At 31.8% G+C, this 13,194-nt stretch overlaps 1 protein-coding gene across 1 annotated transcript; it reads right to left on the bottom strand.

The window, feature by feature from the left end:
• Positions 1 to 7,366: 7,366 nt before the first annotated feature.
• fmodb (fibromodulin b) lies at positions 7,367 to 10,339 on the bottom strand. Its single transcript, XM_065247966.1, has 2 exons — positions 9,258 to 10,339; positions 7,367 to 8,863 (listed from the first exon to the last, which is right to left on the bottom strand). The coding sequence occupies exons 1-2, from the start codon at positions 10,210 to 10,212 to the stop codon at positions 8,712 to 8,714; spliced, it is 1,107 nt and encodes a 368-aa protein (XP_065104038.1). The 5' UTR covers positions 10,213 to 10,339; the 3' UTR covers positions 7,367 to 8,711.
• Between the last annotated feature and the right edge of the window lie 2,855 nt (positions 10,340 to 13,194).

The following is a 13,194-nucleotide window of genomic DNA, read 5'->3' as shown; positions in this document are numbered from 1 at the left end:
ATGCAGACCCTCAATTCAATTCTTACGAAAGAAACCCCTGGCCATTGACGCAAAGCGATTGTTTCATTCAGGTAGGGTTCATGCTCTTGAGTACGGAGTTTGAGAATTGCCGACCGTGTTTAACCGCTAATTTGCACGATGCATTTTTAATACATGCGCATTATCTTCCGAGGTCTAGCAGCTTCGCGTCAAGTCAAACAACTTGAGAACGTCCTCGAGAATGCGCAGATCATTAGACATTGCAGAGAGAGAGAGAGCGCGAGAGAGATAGATTGAAAGACATCAGGTACACAGGTCTGGGAGCTAATAAACGTGTAAAGGATGTATAGTGTATAGCCATGGCACTCATCTCATTATATGTTCATTTATGTATATAGTTTAATAACAATGTATGTTACCAGCAATACATCAATTACAACCTTCATATAATGATTGTATTTACTAGCTGCTGACCTCATATTATTTTTGCTTCAAAAGTGCATAACTCACCTGTAAAAATCATTAAATAATTCCATAAATGTTTCTTAGTTATAAAAAGCTTTTTATTTTATTAACATTTGTTATTGCACTTTAATTGTAGAGATGTTTACAATTAAAAACATAGTTTGAGATGTATATATCCTTCCTTTGTGAACTATACTAGAAACCTCTCCCCGCTGTAAAAAAGTAACTCTTAAAATTAAAATGACTTTTTACTTGAGTAGATTTTTAGACCAGTAACTTTACTTTTACTTAAGTAAAATATTATTAAAGTAACTTTACTATTACTTAAGTAGAAAATTGTATTACTCTTTTCACCTCTGCATTCATATGTATTAAAATTAAATTTGCGTCCGTTCATAGAGAAAGAGAAACGTTTTCTATCTGTACCAATTTCCTTGCAAGTACAATTTTGCCTGTATTATTGGTGTCCCCTTCAAAAATTGTTCTTGAAAAATTTTATGTTTATTGTCCCCCCCAACATTTAGATGAGATTTTCGCCCCTGGAGATGAGAGAGAGAGAGAGAGAGAGAGGTAAGAATGGTGCCCATGTCGAAAAAACTTAATAGAAGTCTAGAAACAAAGTATTAAAGTATGTATAGCCATGTCACTCATCTCATTACAAAATGTTAACTAGATAACTGGATACAACTGATTGTATAGTTTAATAAAATAATGTATTTTGATTATACAAATGAATCACGACCTAACTATAGTGATTTTATAACTAACTGCTGACCAGCTTAGGGAATCTCTATGGCTAATTTATAAGATATATTGCTGAATCAGTATGTTGTTTTTCTTGTTAATTGAGTCTTTTTGGGTAGCCTATCTTATGCCTAGAATGAGTCAAGGAGGTTAAGTCTTAACACTTCATTCAGAGTTTGATCAATTGTGCATAATGACATGTGCACCAAATGCATATAGGGTGTCAGACTCATAGATTTGCATAATTTAAAGTTCAGGTTTTAAAGTTTGGGTCAACATGTGGCACAGCTTTAAAACTGAAACTTATAAAATACTATCAGAGATACAAAATGTCATTGAAGCACACCCAGTGGCTTTGCTGTCATCAGGATTAAACATGTTACCCCTCGAACCCTCCCTCCCAACAGAGCCTCCCCACAAAACAAACCCCAATTTAACCCCTGAACATATATACTATATATTCATTATTTTTTAACACATCTGTAGTTATGCGCTGGCACAGAGTTAGACTCTTTTGACTCCACACAGAAACAGCAATGCGTGCGGCATGACATAAGGAACATCCTGGACTGGTTCTGTTTTTTCGCTCTTCTTTATTTTTATTTTTTTAATGTATTATAGAAGTATCGGATCGGGACTCGGTATCGGCAGATACTCAAAATCAAATGACTCGGACTCGGACTCGAGGGCAAAAAAACCTGATCGGGACATCCCTATATATAACTATATATATATATATATATATATATATATATATATATAACTATATATATATATATATATATATATATATATATATATATATATATATATATATATATATATATATATATATATAACTATATATATATATATAACTATATATATATATAACTATATATATATATATAACTATATATATATATATAACTATATATATATATATAACTATATATATATATATATATATATATATATATATATATATATATATAACTATATATATATATAACTATATATATATAACTATATATATATAACTATATATATATAACTATATATATATAACTATATATATATATATATATATATATATAACTATATATATATATATATAACTATATATATATATATATATATATATATATATATATATATATATATATAGTTATATAGTTATATAGTTATATAGTTATATATATATATTAGTTATATAGTTATATATATATATATATAACTATATAACTATATATATATATATATATATATATATATATATATATATATATATATATAACTATATATATATATATATATATATATATATATATATAACTATATATATATATATATAACTATATATATATATATATATAACTATATATATATATATATATATATATATATATATATATATATATATATATATATATATAGTTATATAGTTATATAGTTATATAGTTATATAGTTATATATATATATTAGTTATATAGTTATATATATATATATATAACTATATAACTATATATATATATATATATATATATAACTATATATATATATATATATAACTATATAACTATATAACTATATATATATATATATATATATATATATATATATATATATATATATATATATATATATATATATATATAACTATATGTATAAATATAACTATATGTATAAATATAACTATATGTATAAATATAACTATATATAAATGTATAACTATATATAAATGTATAAATATAACTATGTATAAATATAACTATATGTATAAATATAACTATATATAAATGTATAACTATATATAAATGTATAAATATAACTATGTATAAATATAACTATATGTATAAATATAACTATATGTATAAATATAACTATATATAAATGTATAACTATATATAAATGTATAAATATAACTATGTATAAATATAACTATATATAAATATAACTATGTATAAATGTATAAATATAACTATATATAAATATATATAAAATAATGAATATCCATAGGTTTAAAGCAGAGATATACAATAAAGTTCATATATAGAAGTCTCAAATTCAGAAGGCCACAATTTATTCACATAAACATATATTATTGGGATTTAGTGACAAAAGACATACAATGTTATCTCTATGCTTCAAAAGCATTTCCTTATTTATTTATTGAATGTTTCATTGCAATAAATAAACATTGAACTATAAGTTCTTGAAAGTTCTAGATCATGAAAACCACAAAAAAGTCATAATAAAAAGTATGTTTAAAATGTGATCTCATTTTGGAAAATCTTACACAACCCAAAGTTTCCCAACCTACATTATTATTTGACCAATACGTTTACTAAAATGATAAAGATACATCATTATTCGTTATTATATATTTTACAGCTACAGAGATAGAATCTACTAAACCAATGATATGTAAACACAATGACTACACCATAACATCAGATATACTGTTCAGAACAAAAGTTCATCTTCAATAAAAAAAATGAAATGCCATATATTGCTTGGCATACAATTTCTTCTCATGCAAAAAAAAAACGCACAGTTAGTATATTTAGACCCTAAAGATTACAATATGACCAAGTGAAATCAAAATATAAAGTTTTAAGTGTATGTTTTATGCATTAACAATATGCCTGTTTATTAAATTGCTGCCAATGCATAGGGGATTATCCCTGAGTTCATTATTTACCTGTTATGTCACTTTATGTTAATTTGTTGACGTTAATGATTTAATAGTGAATATGTGTAGTACTAGTATATCATTAATCATATTTGTGATATTCCTTTTAATATGGAAACTAACATGTAGTTTAACCTGTAATGCTGGCTTAATGCAGTGCTTGTTTAATGCTGTGCTGTCATTTCTTGTCATTGTAGATATGGTTTTTGCAAACTTAAAATTGATGGCCTCGCAGCAGAATGTCATGAACCACACATCACCCTTCCCGCTGGATGAATGAAGCAGAGCTGCAGACATACTGTCTCTACCAGTCGACTAATATTAGGCCACTACGCAGGACCCGAGCCCTGCCCCAGCACACACCTGTAAAATAAAATAGGGGCTCTCTTTTCCATGGCAGGTGGAGGTTTTGGAGTGAGTGGCCTTGAACCTGCCTTGTAAAAGTCTCTCCTTATGTCTCGGCGTATAGGAAAAAGGCCTTTCTCTCAGCTCGTCTAGGTTTCTGGCCAGGTCCACCACTCTGTCATATCCTGGAGTATCGTCTGGTCCTCTGGACACCTAACAATTACAAAGAAGATGAGTTAGTATGGATGAAAATGTCCTCCTGTACACACAATTCTCAATTTTAAAAAACTGAAATAGAACCAAAAAAAACTATTTACAGTCAGGAATTCCCCTCACTCATCTTTTCTAGCAACCACTGTTCTAGGGTCTTTTCCTCTACTGTGGCACAGAAGTAAAAACTGCCCACCCTGGTGTGCCCAAACCCCTTTTTTTTCTGGGCTGCCCACATCGCGTGCACCTGTAGTCTTTCTGCACAGGTTGCGGGGGACGGGGCAGCCCTTGGCTTTGAGCCAAAGACTCTGCTGCCTTCCTCTTCCTCCACAGAGTGGTTCTGCTCAATGATGTCCCTGCTGCCGGGTCAGAGAGTGCAGCAGCCGGTGGAGCAGAGAGAGAGAGGCTGTCGGTGGTGCAGAGAGGGATGCTGCCGGTGAAGGAGGGAGAGTGGGTGCTGTTTCAGGGGGAGGAGGTCGCTGCCCACGTCGTGTGGCCTGACCTGACAGATCAGGGTTGTCAACGTAGGGGAAAGGTTCAAGTGATGACCCAGGTGCAGAGGGCTCAGATGTCATCTGCCTAGCTAGAGGTAGCCATGTATGAGACACAATGCTGATATGAGGCAAGGACAAACCCACAGCCAGCACATCTGACTCCAGATTCTGCTCGTATTTTTTGAACCTGTTTGAAATGACACAATCAATAGGATGAACATAATCTGAGAATTGTAAAATTACTTGTATAGCTCTTTCACTGAAACTGCTTACCAGATAGAAAGCGGCCGCTGATTGACCTCAAATAGTTGAATTCTTGTCCGTCCCTTGAGTGCAGTGCAGGTCCCCACTAGTCTCCGTATGGCCTGATAATCGTGAAGAACAGCACCCCAGCGGTTCACTGAAGAACCGCACAACACCCTTCCTGCTGGATGTATGAAGCAGAGCTGCAGACATACTGTCTCTACCAGTCGACTAATGTTCGGCCACTGCGCAGGACCCAAGCCCTGCCCCAGCACACACCTGTAAAATAAAATAAGGGTTTATAAAGCATAAAAAACATAGTCAATCCTATTTTTACAGCTTAAAGTTTGCAATTTTTTACTAACCGCTTAAGGCTCTATTTTCCATGGCATGTTGATGTTTTTGAGTGAGTTGCCTTGAACCTGCCCTGTAAAAGCCTGTCCTTATGCCTGGGAGAATAGGTAACACCCTTTTTGTCACAATCCGGCAGTCTGTCCCACAGCCGAATAATGGCAGCGGCTTCCCTGTCCGAGAGACAAGGCCTTTCCCTCAGCTCGACGAGGTATCTGGCCAGGTCCACCACTCTGTCATATCCTGGAGTATCGTCTGGTCCTCTGCACAACTAACAATTAGTAAGAAGATGAGTTAGTATGGATGAAAATGTCCTCCAAGTGATGGCGTGGCAAAGGATGCTGGTATGCATACATACAATACATACATCTTCCTGGGGCTCCTAGGAGAACTGAGAGGGTGACGGTGAATCCCGAGACAAGCTTATAGCTTCCTTGGTTAAGACAAAAGAAAGAGGGGAGATGGTATGGCCCTGCTCCTCTGCCTCATCCCCAAATCCCTCATCTTCTATCTCTCCCAAGTCCGCTGGGATTCCATCAGAGACCTCCGGGTCCCGCCCAAAGTTCTCCCTGAACTCCCAGGACTGCTGCGAGCACAGGTACTCCACCTCGATGAGCTCGCCTGTTTAGTATTGATTTAGGCATCACTGAATATTTGTTTTTATTGTAATAGTACAAATATTATTGATTGTCTTTAATGTGAAAAGATGCATTTCAACATCATACAGTCACTGGTGAAGATGCTGAGAAGCAAAGATGGTGTATCTTAACTTTTTAACTGGGTTATTTTTATTGTGTTGTGAACTTTCTGTACAAATTTTTCTAGTGAAATAACTTGTTAGGGCAGGGCTAAATGAAAAAGAAACCTTAATTTTCAAAATACAAATGACAAACACTCCTCTTGAACTAGTAAAACCGTGCAGCTCCTATAAGAGCATTTACTTAAGGTCATTTTTAAAATATAAAATATAAAAATATAGCTATATTTAAATATAACTACATATAAATTGAAATATAACTATATATAAATATAACTATATATATATATAAAAATAACTATATATAAAAATAACTATATATAAAAATAACTATATATAAATATAACTATATATAAATATAAATATATATAAATATAAATATAACTATATATAAATATAAATATAACTATATATAAATATAAATATAACTATATATAAATATAACTATATATAAATATAAATATAACTATATATAAATATAACTATATATAAATATAAATATAACTATATATAAATATAAATATAACTATATATAAATATAACTATATATAAATATAAATATAACTATATATATAAAAATAACTATATATAAATATAACTATATATAACTATATATAAATGTATAAATATAACTATATATAAATGTATAAATATAACTATATATAAATTTAAATATAACTATATATAAATATAAATATAACTATATATAAATGTATAAATATAACTATATATAAATATAAATATAACTATATATATAAAAATAACTATATATAAATATAACTATATATAAATGTATAAATATAACTATATATAAATATAACTATATATAAATATAAATATAACTATATATAAATATAACTATATATAAATATAAATATAACTATATATATAAAAATAACTATATAGAAATATAACTATATATAACTATATATAAATGTATAAATATAACTATATATAAATGTATAAATATAACTATATATAAATGTATAAATATAACTATATATAAATGTATAAATTAACTATATATAAATGTATAAATATAACTATATATAAATGTATAAATATAACTATATATAAAATAATGAATATCCATAGGTTTAAAACCGTATTCTGCAGAGATATACAATAAAGTTCATATATAGAAGTCTCAAATTCAGAAGGCCACAATTTATTCACATAAACATATATTATTGGGATTTAGTGACAAAAGACATACAATGTTATCTCTATGCTTCAAAAGCATTTCCTTATTTATTTATTGAATGTTTCATTGCAATAAATAAACATTGAACTATAAGTTCTTGAAAGTTCTAGATCTTGAAAACCACCAAAAAAAAACATACTAATAAAAAGTATGTTTAAAATGTGATCTCATTTTGGAAAATCTTACACAACCCAAAGTTTCCCAACCTACACTATTATTTGACCAATACGTTTACTAAAATGATAAAGATACATCATTATTCATAATTATATATTTTACAGTTACAGAGATAGAATCTACTGAAACAATGATCTGTAAACACAATGACTACACCATAACATCAGAGATATTGTTCAGAACAAAAGTTCATCTTCAATAAAAAAAAATGAAATGCCATGTATTGCTTGGCATACAATGTCTTCTCATGCAGCTAAATAATTATTTTTACTACATGCCCACCACACTTGTATTTAATATTTTTATATATATTCATAATATATTTGAGCCTGTCTGTGAAAACCCAGCTACAGTCATTTCTTGTGATTCAACATAAAATCATCCTAAATAGGTAAAGAACAATCTATGAATATACAATCTTGATATCTTTAATATTGACTGAGTAAGGTCCTGTCAAAGATTGAAATCAATGTAAAATCAATGACTTTGAACTTTGATGCTTCAAATCACATAGTCTGGGTTTTAAAGACAGGATCTCATATATCCCATGCATTTATAACTGGTATCCCCAAGATAGATATATGTTAATACTGTTTGCCCTAATGTGTTTATTAGTATTCCAGAAGAAACAATACAGATCACATTATAGTGATTTATGAAAATGTCCCTTTAAATGGTTAGAATTAGGGATGCACCGATATATCGGCCTATACTCCTTATCGGCAAATAAAAGCATTTTTCGTACTATCGGATTGGCCGATTGTTCAAAACGGCTAATGATCAGTGCAGATTGACTAGGGGCAGACAAACACACCAGAACTCATGCTGTGTAATGATCATGAATTGGGCCTCAAGGACGACAGAATTGCAGTTTGTACGTTCTGTACTTCTTGGATTTCATGACAAAATAATTTGAAAAAAGGAGTAAAAAACAAAGCTCGTCATCAATCTGTAACAGCAGATGTCATTCTAAATAATCGAATATCAGTATCACAGAACCGTTGTATCGGCGCATCCCAACTTAGAACGCCTTTTTTATATTGTGAGATGCGATTCACATCAATCGCCTACACATCAATGTTGGTTGCCAGACGCAGACACAGTACAGCTTCAGAAGGGATATCCTGAGATCTGATTTGGTTGGCATCCATCCGCAGCACACGCAGATTTGAGTAATTGTTTGTGTCCACGACACTGCAGAAACTGCTTAACGTAAACTCTGAGTAATGTAGGAAAAGCAGGGTTATTGTCTCATCCAGGTACAAAGATTGAAATATAGTTGTTAAATAAAGTGTAAATGACATGCATCATTTAATTGTGCAAAGTATTTAAAAAAATTTAGATCAGTAAATGTATACCATTGTATAGAATTGTAAATACAAATATAACTAATTGCTTAATTCTGTATACATTCAAATGTGTTTGAACTTTTTGCTCTTATTGTTCAATAACAGATATACAGAAATTGCATTCTGCTGAGTTTGACAAGCTGTTGTATGAATTAAAACTTCATTATTTGTTATGAATATATGTGTGTTATATATTGTATTATTCATATATGTTTAAATGCATTATCAATACTCTTGTGTAACATTTTGTTATTCAACATTTACCTTTGATCTTGTTGGCCTGTAGATAGAGATTTTCCAGACTGGTGCTGATGGTGGGAATTTTCTCCAGCTTGTTGAAGGACAGATCGAGTTCCATAAGTGTGCTGACATTGAAAACATTGGCTGGGATTCCACTGTTTGTGATCTGGTTGTGAGACAGTCGCACAAAGCGCAGCTCAGGTCGATCTTTCAGAAAGTCAGCAGGGACGCTGGATATACGGTTGTATTCGAGATAAAGTTGGCTTAGCTTTCCCGGCAGACGTTCTGGAATCTTCCTCAGTCGGTTCCCTCGCAAGTCTAAAAGTGTCAAGGACGGTAGACCTTCAAGAGTGCTGCCGAGGTCTTCAATGGCATTGACTTGAAGATGCAGGGTCGTCAGGTTGCTCATTCCTTCGAAAGCGTCAGCTGGGACCGCAGAGATATTGTTGTGATTTAAGTGTAAATCACGCAGGGAGCGAGGTAAACCTTTTGGAAAGCGACTGAGGTTGTTGTTGTGTAGAAAGAGACGCTGCAGGTTTGGCAGTTTGGCAAAGATTTTATCGCTGATCTTGTCGGAGCTCAGTTTATTTGAATGGAGGCTGATCCAAGATAAATTCGGGGCATTGTCGAAGACTCCGTTTGTGATGCCCGTGATTTGGTTGTTTTGCAGGTAGACATATTTAATGTGAGACGGTACGAATGGCACGTGCTGTAGGTTGCGGCTGTTGCAGTACATGGCGTAACGATAGGCCGAAGGGCAGTCACACTCCAGAGGACACTCGAGAGGAGAAGAGACATCCTCCGTATTTACAGATGCGTGACTGTTTCTGTGACTACGGCCATAACCGTGACTGTAGGCTCGGTTGCGCAGATAGTTTAGCCAGGTCAGAGAGTTGGTCGATTGTGTTGTGGATAAATCAACAAGGTTTGCCAGCAACAGCAGTACAATCCAGCGCCTCATTGTCACTATAAAAAACATATTGGTGAATTCAGGGTAACTTTCAACTTTATAGTACACTTTAAAGATTTACAAACTGTTGTCCCAGAATCCACCCATCTCTGTGTTATTATTGAAACAACACATTTTAACACAACTTGTGTTATATTTTAAAACACAAAATGACACACAATGTGTTAAAATCACACATAATGTGTTAAAATCACACATAATGTGTTAAAATTACACATAATGTGTTAAAAGCTTTACGCACAAAGATGTGTAAGTCCTTTCTAAGAGTGTAGCATAACACAAAAAAATTTGTCAAAAATTAACACATCCTTTCTTGTAGTGTTGTAGTTCTCGAGACCGTTCTCGGTCTCAAGACCACTTTTTAAAGGTCTTGGTCTTGTCTTGGAATCGACCGCATTTTTACTCGTCTCGTCTCGGTCTCAAACAAAGAGGACTCAGAATTTTATTTCAAGACCGGTCAAGACCACAACTGATAGTACACTGCAAAAAATGATTTTCAAGAAAAAAAATTCTTAGTATTTTTGTCTTGTTTTCAGTAAAAATTTCAAAAAATTCTTAAATTAAGATGCTTTTTCTTGATGAGCAAAATGACTAGTCTAGTTTTTAGAGCAAAAATATCAAATTTAAGTGATTTTGTCACTAAAATCAGCAAAAAAATCTGCCAATGGGGTAAGCAAATTTTTCTTGAATTTTGTGTTTGAGAAAAAGGTTAAGATTTTTTTTGCTTACCCTTTAGCAGATTTTTTTGCTTGTTTTAGTGACAAAATCACTTAAATTTGATATTTTTGGTCTAAAAACTAGACTTATTTTCTTGGGTAGTTTTGCTCATCAAGAAAAAGCATCTTAATTTAAGAATTTTTAGATATTTTTACAAATGTATTTTTGAAAACAAGACAAAAATACTCAGAACATTTTTTCTTTAAAATAATTTTTTGCAGTGCACATCACACATTTATTTTTTATCATAAATTTTATGCTGTTTATTCAGGTTTAGCATATGATGTTGGCATTGTTTAAGCATTGTTTAAGTTTCTCCCAATGACAATTTTTCTAATTTTATTACTAAAAACACCTGCATTGTGTGAAGTGGATGGCAAGCCATGGTAAGACAGTTCAGATTAAATGGTTAAGTTGATTTCAGCTCTTTAGTGTTTGTTCACTTTTATTTGCTTATAGACAAAGATAAATTCCCACATATCTGCAATGCCATTGATTATTTTATCAACTCTGATGGCATACACACACGCACGCACACACACAGACGAGAAGTTCCTAATCATATGCATATTCCACATTTTATCATAAGTGTTTTAATGCAGTGACTTGCAATGGTCTTGTCTTGGTCTCAGCCTGTCTTGGTCTTGGTCTTGACTCGGTCTCGACCCTTTAAAGTCTTGGTCTTTTCTCGGTCTCGGCCTGTCTTGGTCATGACTTGGTCTCGGTTTAGGTGGTCTTGACTACAACACTACTTTCTTGTGTGTTGGTTAAAAATAGGTGTCTGCCTTAAAATGTTAATTAAAGAGTAAATTTTAACTTAAAAGTATTAGTTAACTTGGCAAAAATGTCGAGTCAACTAATATTTCAAGTTGAATTAACTAAACAATTTTAAGGCAGCATGAACACCACAAAAAGTATGTGTTAAATTTTTACACATTTTTTGTTACGCTATTTAAAACATTATGTGTCATTTTGTGTTGACTTTGTGTTTAAATAAATAAAAGGGACAACACAAGATGTGTTAAAAGCAACACAAGATGTGTTGTTCCAATAATAACACAGAGATGTGTCCATACAGTTTCATCGGACGCACATGCGGTGACCCGATTACGCGTCTGGTCCGAACTTTACTTCTGGTTTCAGATTTTATAATGGTCTGACTAATTGCTAAACTGAACTCTTAAACAAATACCTTGTCGACAAAATGTTTTAGTTTTCTAGGTAATCTAAGTGTTGTTTATTTTGCTTGTTTTATAAATAAACCACTTTAAAAGGACTTTGTTGTTATTTATTCTTTGCGACTTTACAGGAAGTTACGTGTTGACCACAATAAATGTTGTAAGTTTTACAATCTTGCTTAATTTAGACCACGCAGTTGACAGTGCACGTTGACTTCCATAGTAGGATAAACAAATATTTTGGAAGTGAGCGGGTACCGTGAACTGTGTGCTCACCATCATTTAGCAAAATATCTTCTTTTATGTTAAACCGATAAAACAAACTCATACAGGTTTAAAACAACATGAGGGTGAGAAAATGACAGAATGTTCATTTTTTGGGTGAACTATCCCTTTAATGGAATGTCCCCTTTTAGTTCGAATGACAGCATACACTTAAGCTGTCATAAACTCCACAAAACATGATAATCCATCTTATCCCAGCAAAATTTGATTATGTACCTGCCTCAAAAGAATCTTGTGATTTAATGGTGTGACGTTTGTAGCTAACACACTCTAAAAAACAACGCGTTTAATTTTGACACATTTTTCTGTTATGCTATTTAATACATTGTGTCATTTTGTTTGGATTTTGTTTTAAAATAAACAACACAAGTTGTGTTAAAAGTAGCACAAAATGTGTTGTTCCAATAATAACACAGATATGTGTTTGCGACAACGTATTTAGTGTGCTCACTGATTGTGTTGTTTTTAACACATCTGTTTTTTGCACGTTCAATGTCACAGATTATCATGCATTTTCTTAATTTGACATAATTTCACAAAATTTCTTTAACTCTTCCTCTTGTTCTAAAATACTATACACTGTCACTGAGATGATACTCTTTTAAAAAAGGTCCTAATATGTATTATTAGGTACCTTTGATGTACTAATATTCACCCTTTAGGTACAAAGATGGTCTTTTTCAAAGGGTACCGCCCCAGTGACAGCTTTTGTACATTTTTTCTGCAAGTGCAGGTTTGTGATACACTGTGGTCTTTGACTTTTGGACCCCTTTGTACATAGGAGACACATGCTAACATTTTTACCCAGAAG

The sequence above is a fragment of the Paramisgurnus dabryanus genome, chromosome 11 (genome assembly GCF_030506205.2).
Source record: "Paramisgurnus dabryanus chromosome 11, PD_genome_1.1, whole genome shotgun sequence".
NCBI lineage: Eukaryota > Metazoa > Chordata > Actinopteri > Cypriniformes > Cobitidae > Paramisgurnus > Paramisgurnus dabryanus.
This window is presented reverse-complemented; position numbering and strand designations above follow the sequence as displayed.